The sequence below is a fragment of the Lethenteron reissneri genome, chromosome 28 (genome assembly GCF_015708825.2).
Source record: "Lethenteron reissneri isolate LAM-NWPU_2019-01 chromosome 28, ASM1570882v1, whole genome shotgun sequence".
Taxonomy (NCBI): domain Eukaryota; kingdom Metazoa; phylum Chordata; class Hyperoartia; order Petromyzontiformes; family Petromyzontidae; genus Lethenteron; species Lethenteron reissneri.
This window is the reverse complement of record NC_083806.1, coordinates 7,618,680-7,639,329: the sequence shown is the minus strand read 5'-3', so window position 1 is coordinate 7,639,329 and position 20,650 is coordinate 7,618,680. Positions and strand designations below refer to the sequence as shown.

Below are 20,650 nucleotides of genomic sequence, written 5' to 3'. Positions count from 1 at the left end.
TAACCCAAGCCCTTGCCATTATATAAACAAAAACTAAATCCATAACCAACCATAATATAGCCCTCGTCATTCAAACACTGACCATAACCACAGTCTTCAATGCATTGTTTAAAATTGTATTCAAATGTTAATGAAAAATACATCCAATTGTGCACGCAATAATTTATGTTTTACTATTGTGGAAAATTAGGTGAAAACCAATATAAATTTCATGAACATGATATGAAATTACAGGAAAAATTTTAACTCGAATTATATGCTACATTTATGCTAATGGGACTGATAATGTAGTACAAATGAGAAACAACGCAAACGACAAAGTATGAACGATTTGAAGATAACAAATTCATGAATCGGATTGGGACCGCAAATGGTGAAAATTCATCGAATCGTGGTGGTGGCGGTGGAGCTCGCGTCATGGGGAGAAGGATCAAGTCTGGCTTTAAACCCAAAAAAATCTGTATCATCAACCCCAGCCTTAGCCCTAACCCTAGCTCTAACCTTCACCCTAATCCTTAGCTACAGCAGAGTGGTTTCGATTGTGAATCAATGCCTACGCTAAAGAACAGGGCTCCAAATAAGACATTGATCTCCATTACTTTCTTTTCACAGTGTCACCGTGTCTCACCACATTGCACCTGTGGCATTGGGGCGGGGGCATATGCTTGCATGTTTAACATTAAACCTAGAGATACTGAAAGAGGAACGCATGGATCAGAGAACAGACAAGTTAGAGATGTCATATTGACTGCTAAGAATAGTAGGTGTACTGGGACAGGACACGTGGCTAGAAGGGATGACGGCCGGTGATTGAGACTAATAACAAAGTAGCAGCTCAAAGAGGGAAGACGGAAAAAAGAATGTCCACCGCGGACTGACCAGCATGGTGAAATATGGTCAAGATTCCCCTTACGACCTGCACTGCCTGGGAGAGGCCCTTATTCAACCCTGTCGCAGCCTATGACAACCTGCATGAGGGTCACTCATTCAAGCACTAGCCAGGCTCAACCCTGCTGAGTTGTCAAGATCCCATAAGATCTGGCACATTCCAGGTGATTTTGTCGTACACGAAATATACTGTTTACACTCTGCACACTGCATATATATAGACGGCACACGAGAGGACGACCACTGCGGAAATGGAGCGATAAGAGCAGTTCATGTGCAGGAGTCAGAAGGAGTGTGAGATCGCAGGACCGTGAGGAGTGGAGACAAAGTGGGGAGGCCTTCATCCAATCCTTGATATACCATGGCTCATGATTATGATCGGAGTGGAATGGTTCACTATGCTGGTGTATTAATTCTCACATTTCAAGATCGTATTCCGATTCAAAATCCTACTCTTTATTTAACATTGTATCACATGGTAGCACCTCTAATGGCGCCAGGGGTGACATTAACTCATTACATACAATATACACAATTAAAAAAAACATACAATCATTGTTCATGAAGTGATGCATTGCTGCACCATTCACGCAGCAACATCAAGAAATAATTTACAACGGTGAGCGAACCAGTGCAAGCCACCCTCTTCACCAACATGCACTGACCAGCATAGTGAAGTATGGTAAAAAATTTTCGATTTAAAGCTTTCGTGACTGCAGGGAATCATCTTCTTGGTTCTTTCGGTAAAGTCACGTAGAAGGGAAGTAATAAAATAATAATATGGTCAAAAAAGTCTAATGACCAACATGGCATGGGAGAAACCTTCATCCAGCCATGAATTGACAAAAAGCTGTAGATTATTATTATCGTTGTCATCCAGCGTGCTTCTTTATAATGAATAAACGCAACACAAGAGTGCGACGCTGTGCTACGCGGAGGCACACACACACACACACAAGTATTGTCAACGTGTAGTGGGCGACCCCACCACACGCGCTGACACAGGGGCCCACTCTCTCTCTTCTCTCATCCGCTCACTCGAAATCTCTTTGCTTCTCTCTCACATCCCAAATTCCATAGCTCTCTCGTTTTGTCTCATTTCCCGAAACACTCTCTCCCATGTCTCTCTCCTTCTCTCCCGTCTCTCTGGCTCTCTCTACCCCCCCCCCCCTCAGCCCAGTTTCAGCGCACGCCGGCACGCGCCGCGTGGCGGCGGCGGCAGAATGAAAATCCTCGCACCCCTGCGCACAATCCCTTCGTTTGCATGATAAAACCCGGGTGCGCGCGCGTGTTCCTGCAAGCCTGGCGATAATTTGACGCCTCGTCTCTCTGGTCCCCCGCGACACGGCTTACGGCTACCAAACGCCTCCATCGCACACACCGTCCCCCCCCCCCCCCCAGCACACAGCTCCCACACCACACCACCCCTCCTGTGGAGCCACGCTCTGCGGCACGCCCCACCTTCTTATTTCAAACAAGCCTGCTCACAGCCGCTGCTGCCTACCCCCCCCCTGCTCAACTTCTCATTCGTGCCCCCCACAGGCCAAGAAACCTCTGACGTGGCCCCCCAACAATACGTCTGGCATGAACCAGCACTCAACTCATTGCCATGAGCGATTGTTTCCTGAAGCATGACACTGCTCTCCTCATCCTGCTGATCGCGGTCAGTCCGAACATCTGACCTCTTCCTCCTCCTCATCCTGCTCCTACTTCCAGTGACAAGCACGTGTCTCCCTCACTGCTTCTTACAGCCCCTCCCCCCGCCGCACCCGTGCCCGACTCTCCCACCCTTCGAAGTGGCGTGCATCTCCCCTGAGAGCGAGGCAAGCAAGCAAGCTCCCTTTTCCATCTCTTTCCCGTTTGCGCTGGCTAAGGTCTTATAAGCCCTGACACACAATCCCCTTCCCTGCCCAAAAACAAAAGCCCGCTGAAAATTCGTCCTTGCACCCCCTCCGCACCCCTCCCATTGGGTGAAGGCAATGAATATGGAACGCTTAGGTAACAGCTCGGCACAGATGGATTTGATGTTTTTTTTCTTATTCTTTTCACGTGAGCGTGTATGTGTGTGTACGTGCGAGCGTTTGCTTTTTTTATTTTCTCCGTCTCTCGCGTGCTCTCTCTCTCTCTTTTGGCCATGGCTGGTTATCTCTAAGCAGCCACTCGCTCCCAAATGTTTGTTATCAGCCAGCTTTGGCTACCCGCAGGATTACTAGCCGAGCCCAGAGATTAGAGGCATATCGCTCCTGAGGGACGGCGGGATAGATGTAGGGCAGATGTAGAGTGCTCCCGGAGGACGGTGGGGAATGGCGTGGAATTACTCCCGGGGACTGTGGGAACAACTGTACGGAACGCGCCACCCGCGGTCCCACGCCTTTGTGGGAATGAGGGGATGAGGGGGCACGCCCCCCCCCCCCCAACCCCCCCCCGAGCTGTCTGGATTTGAATAACGCACTCCCTCCGGCAGTGGTGAGCGAGTCGTTAGGTGCGAGTGTGTCAATGATGTGAGTGTGTGTCAAGCATGACGTGACTATGCCGCTGATGGGAGTGTGTTAAATGATGAAATCGTGTTCAACGATGGGAGTGTGTTAATTATCGGAGTGTGTCAATGATGTGAGCAGATCACCAATGGGCACGAGTAGCTGATGTGAGTGGTGTGCCATTGATGTGAGTGTGTCAACGATTGCTAAAGGGTGGTGCGTCATTCGTGCATGTCGCTCAAGTGAGTGATTCAATGGTACAAGTGTCACTGATGCTAAAATGTCACTAATGTGTCACCGTTGCGAGTGTGTTGCTAATGTAGGTGTATCACTGATGTGTAACCGATATTCAGTGATTCGTAGAGGTGACCGTATCGCTGACGGGAGCGTCGCTGACGCGAGCGTGTCAATTATTTTTGCATTTCGCTGTCACAAGCATGTATAACTGATTGTGAGCATCAGTGTGCGAAGTGTCGACGATGACATGTCACTGACGCGAGTGTGCAACTGCGGTGTGCCACCGACATGAGCGATTCGATGACGAAATGATCCTGATGTAAAGGCACGATCAATACAAGCGTGTCACTGATAACACACCGATGTCTCTGCAGCAAAATCGCTGATGCATGCATGTCACTGATGTGAGTGTGTCACTGCTGAGAGCATTTGATTGCTGCTGCTGCTGTTGCTGCGAGCACATTACTGCTGCTGATGTGAGTGTGTCACTGCTGCAGTGACTGCGTCGCATGATGCACATCCCCGTCGCATGATGAACATCCCGTCGCACCCTGCGATTTGCGCTTTCCTCTCTTAACATTTAAGTATCTCTATGTGTTTGTGAATTCCTCATGCGTCGGAGCGCTACTGACAGCTGCACTTCACGGTTTCTACTTGTGAAAAAAGAATCTGAATACATACAAAGAACAGCAACAAGACACATGGGTGAATTAGTCTGGCCATCATGTCACACTGAGGCCTATACCTCGGATCTTTGGACAATTCCATACTCACCATCATTTCATCCACTAGACAGCAGGTATTATCATCAGCTCTTGTCTATCCACTGCTGGATAAAAGTCTCACCGTGTCATTGCCATCCTCAATGGCAGGCTTACTTTTGTTAATGGTCAATATGATGTCTGATTTGTGTTTGTTCCCTGATCCGTGTGTTCCTCTTCTTGTCTCTCGCTGTAATTTTGAGCAGAAACGTTTCAGGTGCTTCTTTGCACACTTTTCAGCTTTTCTTCGACTCTCAATCCTCCAATGACTTTCTGAGTGTTGATTTAGCATTTGGGAGGAAAATCAGACTAACGGCACTTCCCCCAACAGTCTGTACAGCTACACGGGGATCTTTGTCTTTGTTGTTGAGGGTTGAACGGGAGACTCACCCAGCCGCTCAGCGAGACGCGAGTAGGTCGTGTCCACACGGCGCATGGTCTTCACCAGGTCCTTCTTGCGGAACTTAATCTCCACAGTACCCTCAGCCTCCAAAACTCCACCCCTGCCGCACACACACACACAGCGAGGCAAACATGTACAACACGAATAGGCATACACGTGCAGCCACATACACAATCATATAAATGGACAGGTGTACACATTCTAGATTTGAAGCTTTCGTGACTGCAAGGATTCATACTCTTAGTTATTTCGGTAAAGTCACGTAGGTAAAAAATGAAATTAAAATTTATTAAAATAAAACAATAAAATCACGACGTTTCGGAGGCAACACAAGTCTCCGTCATCAGGTGGGACCATCACAGCCAGATTTGCTGTGTACACATTCACAAGCATAAACCGGAAGAAAAAAATCCCCTGTATTGTATTAATAGACTGTAGGGGCAAGTGCTGTTAGCGATCACCTATGAAGGCCGGCACGGTACACATGGGGGTGGGTAACTAGCACCATGCCTGACCACCTTTGTCTCCCCAGTGGCGATCTTCACGCACTATACCAGGTACTCATTTCAGGCTGAGTCGACAAGCATACACACGGATACGCATGCACTTAGCAAATGCACGTATACATATCGAAATACTCGTGGACTGATACACAACAGAGACAAAGACCTTGTCCCGTATAGCCTTAACAGGCTGTTGAGGTAAGTTCTGTTAGCGAGCACCTATGAAAGTCAGCACAGTGCACGAGGGGGTGGTGTGGCTAGCACCACGACCGGCTGCTTTGTCTCACTGGTGTGGATGTTTACAACTGAATCATATTCTCATTTGAGGCTCAGTCGACCTAGATGAGGCTCAGGACCGGTTCAGATAATCGTCACTAACGTTGGCCATGAGCGGAATTCGAACTCGGGTCGGCGGGCTCATGGCGCAGTGCACGAACCACTTCGCTACCACTCCACACACACACACACTCATGCAAATTGACATACACACAGCCCCATAATAAAAATAATAAAGAAAAGTAGCCCACACTCACTCCCTCACACACCCCAATGACATCCACCCACACAGCCAAGAACACACATGCATACGCATAAGCACGCTCACAATTACACACACACACACACACCAACAGGCGCAGACACACACGAGCAAGCAGGCTTGAGTGTACAAGCAGCCGTAATATAAATACATGCATAAGTAAATAGGCAGACACATTGCCTATGCACATGCTGTCAATGTCATGATTAAGTATGCATGGGTCTCAAATGGGAAAAAAAACACAAACAATGCATATATCGTGTATCAAACTGTACGTCGTATATTTAGAGTTATGGCCCCTTTGACATCGCTCGCAATTAAAATTAAACGCAAACTGGAAAGAAATGTACACCTGGAGGCCCACGAGGTGAAGCAACGTTTACCGCTGCACGCTGCTCACCCGTGCTCAAAACTCCCAAAAACAAATTCAACGGGGCCCGGTCACACATGTGACTCTTGAGCTGGGGCCGTCTACATGAAGGCCGTGTGCAGTGATGGTGACGTCACGTGCCACCGCAAGACATGGTGGGGAGGACCGATATGATGGCCACAATCGTGCCTTTTATTGTCTAAAAAATCATCATTTGGGTGTCGTCATTAGAAGTCTTTGTCAATCCACTGCTTGTTGAAGACCTCTCAAAGTCACCTCCATCCTTTTGGTGAATTACACTTATCACTCTTTTATATTTTTCCATGCTTGCGTGCACTTTTTTGTTGGCTAATAAGTTTATTATCATATTCTTGGTTTTTTCAGTAAAGTCACGTAGAAGGGAAATAATAAAATAATACAAATATATAACAAAACTAAATTATCACGAAGTTTCGACTGCAACACAAGCAATCGTCATCAGGTGTGAAATCCACAGCAATAAATTTTTTTTTTTTCAAATTTTCTTGCTGTGGATTTCACACCTGATGATGATTGCTTGTGTTGCAGTCGAAACGTCGTGATAATTTTTTGTTGTTTTATATTTGTATTATTTTATTATTTCCCTTCTACGTGACTTTACCGAAAGAACCAATAATATGAATCCCTGCAGTCACGAAAGCTTTAAATCAAAGGTTATTATCGTTTACAGCAAACATAAGTAATCGATGCGTTGGTGCTCTCCAGTTAAAATATCCTGGGTTAAGTAAATTATAAATTGTTGATCTTGGTGTTGGATCACTTCCCTGACATCCCTCACAAACCTGTAGACCTCAAGCCATTTCACCATTGTGGGTGATAAGGCCAGAGACTGATACCAAGAGTAATACTATTAATATTGTGCCAGTTCCTTCTTTAAGGAGTGTTTTGCTTGTGGAAGGAAATGTGACTACCCATAGAAAACACAGCCATAAGACGGGATAAATTGTATAAGGTCTGCACAGATTGATTAAACACCCTATTTGCTGCCATACTATTTCCTGGCCATCTCAAAACCCAGAAATGTTTGAGTCTTTCACAAATCCTGCATGACCCACCGACCCTTGGCACCAAAAGCTCTGGATCACATGCGTGCGCCACCACACCCGGCATTTAAATCGGCTAAATCCCTGACCCAAGATGTGAGGGCATTGCCGAAACCCAGCTGCCCTCGCAGGTGGTGACGGAAATGGTGATGGTAGCGGTGGTGGTGGTTGTGGCCCTGACAGTGGTGGCTGTGGTAACAAGGGTGCATATACACGTGCACGTTCGTGACCCCGGGAGGGCAGGGTCGGATTAACAATAGCACAGTCCAAGCAGCTGCTGGAAGCGCGTAGCTTCATGAGCGCCCTCTACTGCCTCGCCGAAACAAATGAACGAATCCATATTTATTGTCTCGTTTATTAACAGCTCATTTGCGCCGTATATTGTATATTTTTATACTGTTTCGTGAATTTGAACTTACATTTGAATCTATGAACCGATGTATCGTTACTAGAGGTGGAATGATTATTTTCCCCAGATTCAATTAATTGTCTCGATTTGGAGTCTTAACTCAATTCAGAAGGTGATTATTATTATTATTTTAACACTGCGATCAACGTAAGCGCCTTCAATGGCCGCAGGAATGATGCAAACCCAGTACAGCACATATTCTTAGGTTTTTTCGGTAAAGTCACAGTAGGTAAAAAAAGTTAAAATTACTAAAAGTAAAATAAAAATAAAATAAAAATCACGACGTTTCGGAGGCAACACAAGCGTCCGTCTTCAGGTATCACTTGATACAGCAATCGTGCTGTGGCGGTTCCACCTGAAGACGGAGGCTTGTGTTGCCTCCGAAACGTCGTGATTTTTATTTTATTTTTATTTTACTTTTATTAATTTTTATTTTTTACCTACGTGACTTTACCGAAAAAACCTAAGAATATGAATCCTTGCAGTCACGAAAGCTTCAAATCTAGAATCAGTACAGCACATACAATATATATTTTTTCGTAGTTGCTCATAGACTGAAGTAGGCACCGGAGTACCACTTTACTAAGTAATAACAGCCATATGAAGAAGTAATACTGGATGTGGCATGCCGGGTGGAGGAATAGTTTCCAGGATGCCGACCCAGACAGAAGTGGGGGGGGGGGGGGGAAGGAAACTGACAACACGGACAGCGAGGGGGGGAAAGCAGTTCGTACCGGCTCTCGCGGTCGGCGTACATCTCCATGTGGCGTGGGTTGATGGTGGGGTCAATGACGACCCAAGAGCCGCCCCGGAGCTCTCCGTGCGGGGGGATGTACACGAACACAGGCTGCTTGTACTCGCGCAGCCCATCCACGATGTACGCGCCAAACTTCACGATCTGGTCGTACATGTCTGTGACGGTGGCGGTGGTGGACAGGAGGGGCAGGGCAGAGAGGGAACAAGCAAGGAAGTTAGCGTACAAGGAAACTTACAGGCATACAAAGACAAAGATACCTATTGTAGCCGTTACAGAATGGAGTAGAGTAGGCAAGTGCTGTTAGTAGGAATCTATTAAAGTCGGCACAGTACACGTCAGGGTGGTGTGGTCGGCACCTTTCTAGATTGTCTTCATCTCCCCAAAGCTGCTGTGTACATGGGACACACGGTACTATTTTTTAAGTTGAGTCGACCCAAGGGAGGCCCATGTTGGTTATGATATATTATTCCCCACTAATATGACAGTGGCTGGAAATCGAACCCAGCTAGCCGAGTTCATAGTTCGGTTCCCTCAACACTAAGTGCACGTATATTACGTCATGTATAATTGTATTGTTATCGATGAAGCATAAATAAGTCGCTGAAGAAACTCCCAGCACGTGGAGAAAACATTAGATATCATGCCGAACAACACGCGGTACAACCGGAAACCACACTATTAAGTTAGATAGCACAACCGCGAAAACCTACTCAGCAGAATCAATCAGAGACAAGTTTCAAAACCTAAGGAATAATAAGCAGGAAATATTTTCTTCTGCAGAGAAGATTAAAGGGGCACTTCACAAAGCCTCACATCCTGCGCTCGTAATAGGTGGAGCAGAGGACATTCAGCCAACATTTCTACTAAATAAGTTGTGGCAGTCTCCCTGCCCAATCGTTACAAAAAAAGCCAAATTTGAAACTTCAAATTGGCCAGACAGCGGTGCAGTCCCTTCCCAGCGTCAATGGATTACATTCCAAAGGCGTGCTGACGGACATTAGGGGAGAATTCATTTACTCTCTCTCTCTTGCTCCATGATGGGTGGTCAGATGAGCCAGCGAGGGGAGCCCTGGCATCATGGGGGGTTTGTATGAGCATTTGATGAGCCCGGGCACTGCCAGCCGAAAGCCAAGCCAGAAACGGGCACCCAGCGCCGTGCCGAGTGGCGCAAAAAAAATGCGGAAGATCGTGTTTCATCGTCTCCTTGGCAGTCGAGATTTTTATTTTTTTTGGCAGATAAAGAGATTTATGGGGTTCTTCTTTTTAAGGTGATATGCGTTGCGGTGCCACTTTGATGAGAAAATTGACTCTGATGCACAACCATCACATCTCGCGCAAGGCCCATTTCGACTCAATCAAATCGCAGACAGCGAAAACTGTTCAATCAAGTCGTGGCATATCTAACAGTATTTTAAGTGAGCAGAGAGAGGTGGGATGAGTGTCACAGTGGCTGGGGCGTGTGTATGAAACATCTGTCTCCTGGTCGACTCATACAGCTTGGTTAAAAGGGGACACGTACGCATTTGAAAACGACAGACGATTAATGGTGTTTGCCCACCGTTAACACTGTCAATTTTAACTATCGTCTCTTAATGGGAAAGAAAGGAAATTGTTGTTACGGTCAATAGAGCAGGCTCACGAAGAGGACAACATTTTTATTAAGGAATTGTCCAAATATTTTCACTGCAAGACACTGCTGAAAGATAGGCTTCAGGTCGAATGAAAGACATGTATTGTTTATAATGTGACTGGCTGGGTGGCACTGGAGTGTGAACCGAATATTATGGATGTTACGGTTCATTGATTCAATAATCAACATCGATTCTACTCTTCATGATGCAAGCATCGAATCTAATGCATACGGACTAACCAGCTACTGTTCATAACAATATAAAATAATATGCTAAATCTTACCTTTAAGCTAATAAACTGAGCAAACGAGATGGACAGTCCTAATAAGGAAACGTAAAGTAAACAAAATCAGTTCTTGAATTGAATCATGACCCCAAATAAAAGATAACTTATCGGATTGCGGGAGGGATGAGATGAGGGAGGATGTGAAATGTTACATGCCAAACGAATATCAAAGCCGCTTTGCTCATTTGTCACTCAATGGCGATCGCTTCACTAACCACGGCTCCAACTCAGACCATTTCGATTCAGGGCGATAGCTCGTAATAAGTGGCTGGGGGGAGAGCACGGTGTTCTATGCACTTGCTATTGAGCCGGTTTTCACAAGCCGAGTTGTTCGATTAGCCTGCCTGCCCAAAAAATTGTCTGCAGGCAAATGACTGGGCTGGAAGCTCTGCGAAGCGTGTCGCCTCCTTTAAAAGGAGTACACCAAAGCTCCACTACGACATGATTCCTAATAGGTGTGCGCCTTTGTGAGCCAAAGTCTGGAGCTAATTTTGGTCAACTCGCAACTCAAACGGTCGTGGTCAAGTGGTCATCGCAGACAATGCGGTTGATGCCAGCACACCTCGCCATCGCTTCCTTCCCTCTGCTAAATCCCGCAGTTGTTGAGAAATTAATGCCTCGCCACAACCACCACTGCCGTTGCCGCCATACACGCCGATCCTGAAGTACGGTCCAACAACTCCCATGACCGACACAGTGTGGGGAGGCCTTCAACCAGCAGTGGATCGATGAATGGCTGTATATTTTTCGATTTAAAGCTTTCGTGACTGCAGGGATTAATCTTCTTGGTTCTTTCGGGAAAGTCACGTAGAAGGGAAATAATAAAATATTATTATGTTTTATTATTTTATTATTTCCCTTCTACGTGATTTTACCTGAAAGAACCAAGATGATGGCTGTATATTATTTATTTAAACCCATGCCTCCCTTGTAAAAAGAGACTCTTGGTCCCAGTAGGGTCTTGCCTTGTTGTTAAAAACATATCACGTAATACTCTAAACACTGAGGCTGCCCCCTCCCAAAACCAATAAACACCCGACTTTCACCAGCTCTCATGTCTTCCTTGAAGCAGAGACTACAAATCTCACTATGTGTGCTCTTGAACGGTGAAATAAAAAACGCCAAATTTTAACATGTTCGTGTTACATAAGGCTTAGTGTAACACGTAGGCTTTCGCGACCAATATTATTCATAATAAAGGTTTTTGGGTTAGATCGCGTTATTATAAATGTGTCGCAACCCTCCACCACTATTCTGGCAAATCGCCCGATGATGCTGGATGTAATTACTAGCAAAACGTCGTACTCAAATTGTAAATGTTGTGGATTCACTCTTCAACACGCCGGTGGACTGACGTAGTAACTATTTGTCGTTTTTTTTTACACGTGACAAATCATTTAATGATTGGCCGTGTCGGGTGGTGGAGAGTTTCGACACGTTTATACTTAAGCGATCTAACCCAAAAAACCTTTATAATGAGTTACATAAGGCTCGTCCTCTAAAACTTTGTATGAATGTTAGAGCTGATGAGATGAGTAGGGTGGGGGTGGGTGATGGGGGGGTAAAGAGCCAGTCTGGGTCAGAGTGTTGAGAGGTTAAGAGATTGATTCAGTGAAGTGTAGAACTGTAACATTATTATTTTATATTTTCAATGGTACTGCTCTTCTCTCTGCTCCTTCTTTAGAATCATTTCCACCACCCATCCACAATTATAATTTCCATCCCATCCGTCCACTCACATCATTGACCTTGCCATGTCACGAAGCAAAAGGTATATTTGCTGGGGGGGTGATGTGTTGGGGAGGAAGCGTAGATGAGTGAGTGGATGGAAAGGCAGACGGTAATTGGGGGAAGGGGGGGGGGTGTATGGACGTTAGTGGAGAGGTTACAAAGGACAAGACAAAAAATCGATGTCTTGTAGAGTTTCACGCTTTTTAAAAATGTTTTCTGTCTCCAAGCCGGCTCTCCGAACCAGGTGTGCCAATGACCCCGTGCATCCCCATTACCATGAACTCGTGTTTAATGACGCTGAATAAACAACATTCTTCTTCAATTGGGAATTTTAAAAGCACGGCGCCCCGCTGTGCTCAGCCATGAGTAAAGCGGTCTCGACGTTGGTGGCTGAGCGACGGGCAGAGACGATGTGGTGATGGCCGCCGAGTACAGGTGATAATTATTTATGATAACGCTTGGAACACAAGCACAAAACACTCGCCTTCTGACAGCGGACAGCGCCACTCGTGACAGTGATGTTAATGGCGGCAGTGGTAGCAATGATGATGATAATGGTGGTGATGGTGATAATTGTGGGGGTGACAATGATGGTGGTGGTGATGATGATAAAGATGGTGATGATAATGGTGGCAGTGTTGGTCGTGGTCCTGATGCTAATGGTGGATCTGATAATGATGATAAAAAAAGGTGACGGTAGTGGTGATGAGGATTAAGATGGTAATGGTGGTGACAATGATTATCTCCTGTGACCAAATATCATCAGACTTTAGAAGCTAAGCAGATTTGAGCATGCATAGTGCTTGAATGAGTGACCACCATGTACACAAACAGGTTGTCACAAAGCTGTGGGGCTACATGGTGGGCAGTAAACAAAAGTCCAGCGCGTCGATGCTCGATGCATTCACAATCTGCACTGACCAGCTTGATGTACGGTTCAATAACCCCCATGACCTTCTCAATGTGGGGAGGCCCTCATCCAGCAGTGGAATGACAAAAGGGCAAAACATATGTACATGCTGTTTTTGATGATTGTAGTAGTGTAGTTTTTTTGTTGTTATTTTTTTTGTTATTTTCTTTGAACCTATCTACGTGACTTTACCGAAAGACCCAAGAATATGTGGAAGTGATGATTAAGGGTGTAACAATTCACCAACACAGGCGATTTCACTTGTCATGATTCAGGGTTACGGTTGGATTCAGTGCATTCAACGCAATACATAAAATTACTAATTTGATAGTTATTTTGTAAACAAAGCCCATGAAAAGATTGCCTTTTGTCATAGGAACATAGAATTTCCACCAATTGGAATGAGCGCCACCCGATTACTTGAATGGGTAAACACATTTTTAGGTAACTTTTGAACAACTGAGGTGTGCTTGCAAATCACACTACAACGAGCAAAAATATGAACAAACCATAACCATCATAGAAGCCAGGCTTCAAGTAAGCACATTCCTGTTCACGTACAGGCAATTTGAATTTTTCAAAACTTTTGTGATCGCCCATCATAATACACGAGTTTGAGTAAGTTACACGTCTCGACGGCTGGTAATGGTGTGATGATGAGTTTTTGAGATTGGAGCCCAATTTAAGTGCCACCCTACATTTGACGATGAAAAAGGGAAGCTAAAAAAATAAAGTCATAGCGTGAACAGTCGGATGGCGCTCAGCTCTGTAGGAGGCCCTGATCTGACAGCGGCAATTCCATATTTCTATCGGAGGAGCCAATCTATCGACAGGACAACCACTGTTGACATGCCACAAGTGGTACACACTGTCACTCATGTAAGGATGATGATTGTGGACTGAGTTGTCCCATCCTACCCTGACCGGAATTTTAACTCTGATTGTGGGGTGAGCACTATAACAATTAAGCGACGTGTGCATTCCAGACACACACACACACGTTTCATGTACACGCTTAGCACTTTCAAGAAAGAACAACAAAAATACTTTCAACAAACGTTCAACTGAACGTAATCCAAGTTAGTACTTTACATAACACATAAGAGGCCAAAGTAATGTCTCACTACCAAAAAATTGAATAACATTTAACTTATTTTGCCAACTATCCTTGAAGACCTATATCTCCCAGCAGCGTTTTTTTTTTGCATTCGGAACCCAGAGGAGCGATAGTCTAACAGGTGACACAGTTCTGATGAGACTCAAAGAAGTTGAAACCGGTTAAACAAATGCATCTATAAATATTGGCGGAGCAGGCCCATATGCCAATAGACCAATTTATTTTATTTTATATTTGGTGGTGAAACAAACCCATATCTTTTTTTTTACTGACAACGCAAAATAAATGTTGTATGGAGCTTCAGCAGATCTATAAAGTAATAATAATTAGTAAGGGTTATGGAGATCAATATTACGTATATGTGATTATTAAGTTATATATGGTTTGCATTATGTGGTGATAACAGCATAGTGATCAGTAACCATCAGACTCTAGGTGAGACCAATGCGACAAAAATGTCTTTGGCAAGCAGGACCTGTGGTTCAAAACTAAAAACTACGATAAAAAATATATTTCAGTGAATTAAAGAAAATATAAACAATACAAAAGCAACAAACGCTGAATTCAGAAGAATTAAAATATTCGGAAAAAATGAAAATCATAAATGTGCCAGAACAATTGCTTATTCTTTGGACGTGTGTACATTTTGAATATATACAAACACACATTCATATGCACACACCTACACCTACTGCAAGAACAAACGAAAGCGATGCCTTTTAAAGGCAGCATTAGCAGCAGAGGGCATGAGAAGAACGCTTGAGTGCATCATCCATCCGACCGGGTGGACAATCTTCAATTTTACGCCGTCGCGATGCACCTAACGGAGGGTCACCCCGGCCCAACGATTCTCCCTTGAATAATATTCTCTGTTCCACCCTCTGAGCCAACCCCCGCTCACCCACCCCGAGCCACATCGCACCCTCTCCCTCGCTACCCCCGGTACTGCAACCGCTCTGTCTGTCTGTCTCTCTCTCTTCCCACCACCGCACTCTCTCACCTCCCGACAATTCTCTCTCCTCACCACCCCCTAAAGACAAAGATCCCCTGTGTAGCCATACAGATCGTTGGGGCAAGTGCTGTTAGCGAACACATTAAAAAGCTTGCACGGCACATGAGAAGATGAATGGCTAACATCACGCCTGGCCATATTTGTCTCTCAAGCTGATGTTTACACAAAGCACCATCTACTCATTTAAGGCTGAGTCGACCTAAGTAAGGTCCAGGACCAGTTCAAATATTCACCACTGCTATTTGCCATGAGTGGGAATCGAACTGAGGTAGCTGGGTTTGTAGCGCAGTGGGCTATCCACTGCAAGTGCTGTTGGTGCAAGTGCCGACAGCGAGCGTCTGTTAAGGCCGGTAGGCCGCGTGAAGGAGTAGTGTGGACAGCACCATGCCCTGGCACTTTTGTTTTCCCATTGCTGATCTTCAATCACCTCACCAGATCCGCATTTAAGGCCGATTCAAACGAAGTGAGACCTAATACATATTTAGGTATCACTTCCCAAGGATATCATCCATGGCCAGAAATTGTCGTGCAGTATATGAACCACTGTGCCAATGTTGAACCTCTGCACACACACACACCAATACCACACACACATATACACACACCTATACCACACCTTCATTAGCCTAAATCCTGTCCTCTATCCTTCCCAGTGTTAAAACTACACTACCCTCGTCATTAACACTGCCTTGGAACAAAATCATTACGAGCCTAATGTCATTTCAGGCAATGGCCCTGCTTCTGAGAAAAGAGTAGGCAGAAAGATTGACTGCCTTAATATCGTTAGATATACAGTTTCTCTCTTATAAGGCAGTGTTAATGACGAAGAAGGTTGTGGTTTTACGGATTTGTGATTTTCTGCTTGTACACACCACTGACAACGCAGAACCTTAATTCTATTTTTAAACGTTTATTCCATTTTCCTGCCACCCCCTTTCTCTAACACCACCTCATCAACCTCCTACCTCTCCCATCCCCACTGACACTCCCGCCGCCGCCACTGCATGTCCCCCACCTCCGTAACCCCCCTCCCCGAACTCCTGCCCCAAGAAAAAGATCCCCCATATAGCCGTAACAGACTGTTGGGACAAATTCCGCGAGCGAGCACCTATTAAGACCAGAACGGCACATGAAAGGGTGGGTGACCAGCACCACGCCCGGCCACCTTTATCGCCCCAGTGCTGATGTTTACAGTGCTGATGTTTACATCAGCACACTACACCAGGTACTTATATGAGGCTGAGTCGACCTTGGGGAGGCCCAGGACCGGTTCAGATATTCGCCACTGATATTACCCATGAACCTGAATCGAACTCGGGTTGCTGGGTTCGTGCCGTGCGTTAACCACTGCGCCACCGCTCTCAACTACCCCACCACCCCCACCCCTCAGCACACACCTCCCATTTCGCCCGTAACCGTCCACTGGTCTGGCTCGGCTAGATAAGGCAAGCGGAGCACGAGCAACCGGTGATTGATGCTTGGCGTTATCAGCTCTGGGCTCCAGGGCGCCACCCCTCCCCGCCTCCCTGCAGCTCCCTGCGGCTCCCTCCCTCCCTCCCTCAGTCTCCCTCCCTTTCTTTCTGCTTCCCTCACTGCCTCCCTTTGCTCTTCCCCTCCCTACACTCCCTTCATCCCTCCCTACCTTGCTTCAACCCCTCCATGCATTGCTCCATCCATTCATTTCCACCTCCCTCCACCCTTTGTTCCATCCATTCATTCCTCCATCGTGCACCCCTTCCTTCCTCCATCCCTCCAGTCTTCTCCATCTCGTTTAGTCCTTGCCTTCGTTGCTGTATCCCATCACTCCTTACCTTCCTCCATCCCTTTACCCCCTAACTTCCCTTCAGCCTTTCAACACTTTCATTCTTCACCACCTCCTTTCACTCCCGCCCTCCTTTCTCCATGCATCCATACATCCGCCCTTGCACTCCACCATGTCCACCGTTCAGCATTTATCTATCTATCAATCGATCGATTGCAATATATTCTTAGGCTCACACTACCCGAATGGAATTTTGCGTATAAGTTATTGCGACGACACTCTTGTTTCACGCATGTTTATGCACAAAAAACAATTCCCTTTAAACTCGTGGCCATGACAAACAAGAAAGCCAATAACAGAAAAACAGAATAAACGAGAGAGGGTACCGTACAAACGAGACGAACAGTTCAGACGACACAGAACAAACAAGGCAACAACTAAAATCGATTCTTGAATCCAATTGTGACCAGAATCGTGACAATCCATCTAATCACTGAGAAAGGGGCGGGTGGAGGTTGGTGATGAAGCATGAAAATCCCACAACACAACAAGGATGGGGGGTTGGGGTGGGTGCCCCCCCCGTGCCCCCCCCCCCATCCACTTCCTTCACACCACCTGCCCGGCACTAGAGCAACCACAGTGGTACCGATAATAACAGGGCGAGGCAGCGGCCACCCCAGGGGGTGATGGAGGTGTGTGAGGTCGTGCACACCCCTCCATCAGCCCCAGGGTGTCTGTCCGTATGTCTCCGTGAGTGTACATGTCTCACCACGTGTGACGGGAGCGGTAGTGGCGCGGTTAGCACACTGCGCTAAGAATACGGCGTCCCAAGTTCGATTCCCGCTCACGGCCAATAACAGGGACAATTATCTGAACCGGTCCTGGGCCTCTCATAGGTCGACTCAGCCTCAAATGAGTACCTGGTGCGGTGTGTAAACATCGCCACTATAGGAGACAAAGGCGGCCGGGCACAGTACCGTGCCAGCCTTCACATGTGCTCACTAACAGCACTTGCCCCAACAGTCTGATAAGGCTATATGGAGGATGTTTGTCTTTGTTGTTGTGTGTTTACATGTGAGCAGCAGTTAGCAAGCTGGACCATGCTACAAATCCGGCGGCCCGAGTTCGACGCCAACAGCAGCGATGATTATTTGAACCGATCCTGCCCCTCCCCTCCAAGTCGACTCGAAAAGAGCCAATTTAGTTTCTATGTCCAACATGCCGACATTGTTCTTGTGACTGTCACTGCAGAACCAAACACTTCTTCTGTTTGTAAGGCTGTGTTAATGATGGTGGTGGTGCTGCATTTTTGTCATATTTTTACTCTGGATAACGTTAATAGAGTATTAAACCTGTTTGTGTTGGGGCAAATAAACTAGTTTAGTGCATCCAATTTCATTAACCTGCCTGTATCATGAAAACCAACACGAAATGTATATTTCGAAAAATATTGTGAATTATAAACCCATCCCTGTATAAGATATATTGTTGAAATATTTTGGTCAAAGCTGATGTGTAAAACCAAATTAAATAATCTCAGCAAACAGGGATATATGCAAATTTTATCTAGACCTGTACTGGGCCTTCCGAGGTAGACAGCCTTAATTATATTTTGTGAACAGGGGCGAAAAAGCTGGGTGTGGTGCTAGCCACAATGCCTATTCTTGTGCTTGGCCAGCCCAAATAGGTGCTCGCGAAGATAACTTGCCCCTATGGTCTATAAAGGAAGATATGTGTGTGTATACATGGTATGTATGTTATATGTGTATTGCATATGTTTGTACATGTGCACACGTGTGTGGGTGCAAACATGCATGTCAAATGTGTGATGTTCGTGTGTGCTTCAAGAGTGTGTGCAATTGCGCAAGTTGAGTGTGTGTTGTTTATGCATTTGTGCCGCGTTTCCTTATGTGTTTGTGCCTTGCAATGTGCGTGTGTGTATACTATGTATTGTATGTGGGGAGCGGTATTGTAGCGGTTAGCGTGCTTCACTACAAACCCGGAGACCCGGGTTCGATTCCCGCTCACGGTCAACACAAGTGACGATTATCTAAACCGGTCCTGGGCCTCCCCTAGGTCGACTCAGCCTCAAATGAGTACCTGGTGCGGTGTGTAAACATCGCCACTGGGGAGACAAAGGCGGTCGGGCGTGGTGCTGGCCACCCACCCCCTCGTGTACCGTTCTGGCCTTCATAGGTGCTCGCTAACAGAACTTGCCCCTGCAGTCTGTTAAGGCTATACGGGGAATCTTTGTCTTTGTGTATTGTATGTGCTCTCAACTGTATACACGTATGTGTGTGCTGCTGTGTATTCCAATAACGTGCGTGCTGTGTATTTTATGTCATCATCAACCATTGTCTATCTACTGCTGGATTACGGCCTCTATTATATTTAATGTTGCGTGTATTGTACATATACACAATTTATACATTGCATGTATGTACCATGTAATAATGCACATGCATGCACATGTGTGCCATGTATTGTGTGTGTATGCACATCTGCATTGCATTTGTATTGTTTGTACATCCATGCATGTACGTGCTCCACAAAATATCTGTACGAGACACGACACAGCATTTATGTGTACGTGTGTGTATGCACACATGCGTGTACCAAGTATTGTACGAACGCGCACACACGTGTGCGCACAGGGGCGTGCGTGTGTGCATTCCCTCCCGCTCGGCTCCTGTCGGTCACAGCTCATTAATGTGCCAAGTTATTTGCCGTGCGGTGCCGGGGGCATCTGAAGGACATGCACGCGCGCGCGCACACACGCACACGCGCGCACAGGGCGAATCCCGCAGCCTCGGAGGTGCGCCGACTGTCCGCCCCACTTGCCCCTCACCCTCCCCGTGGGTTGTACATGTAGAGAGCTCTTTGTGTCAATCCACTGCTGGATGAGGGCCCACTCATGCTGTTATAGGTCATGGGGGTTATTTGATGATACTTGATCCATGCTGGTTAGTGTGAGTTGCTGAACAGGTGAAGATGATTCATTACTTGACAACGTACTTTGCCTGGATAATCCCTTGAGATGGAACATCTATCTCGTTTGCAAGGGTGTCCACCAGGGTGTCAAGATACATAGACGTAGCACCCGTGCCACTGATGTTAGCTGTTGGCGGGAATCGAACTCAGGGGCCGAGGTTCTAGAGCAGTGCACACATTTCTGTGCCGTATATTTGCATTGACCATACTTCAGCGTGATGAGCATGGTCAAATAGCCACCATGAATGACACGATATGGGGAGGTCTTCATCCAGCAGTGCAATGACAAAGGGCAGCAATTCAATATCCAATGCTTGAAAATGTGAAGACAGATGGGTGAGATAAACTCAAATACACGAGTGATATAAATTGTGGCATCACAAGACTGGGTGAGATAGAGATAGCAGAAGTGGATAGACCATGGAGTTTTATTGTAAAATTATATAAGTTTGATAACACTGTAAAAGCAGACAATGGAGGTTAGGTGTTGACTGTACAACTGCTTTGAAATCTGGCAGAGGGAAGGAAGCCATGGCGAGATGTAGCGAAATAAATAGCATTGGCCGCGATGACCTCTTAAAACTTCAAATAAGGTCACGACCAATTCACAGCGAACGTCTCATCAATAAATAACTACACGCACACAACTAACACTAACAGTCCCCAGCCTATCCTCAAACAGCACGGTGCACGCCACTCTTACTTTATTTCTTTATTTTCTCTCCCAAAATTGTTTCCTTTAATTTATTATTTTTCCTTTAATAAATTGTTTGCGACGTAACGCG

The 20,650-nt window shown here is 46.0% G+C and overlaps 1 protein-coding gene across 1 annotated transcript in view; it reads right to left on the bottom strand.

Moving 5' to 3' along the window:
- Positions 1–20,650, bottom strand: part of ACACA (acetyl-CoA carboxylase alpha) — a 190,668-nt gene that overhangs the window by 30,559 nt on the left and 139,459 nt on the right. Inside the window, 2 exon segments of the mRNA XM_061562031.1 lie at positions 4,754–4,866; positions 8,403–8,580. Of these exon segments, the coding sequence (XP_061418015.1) occupies positions 4,754–4,866; positions 8,403–8,580 (291 nt within the window).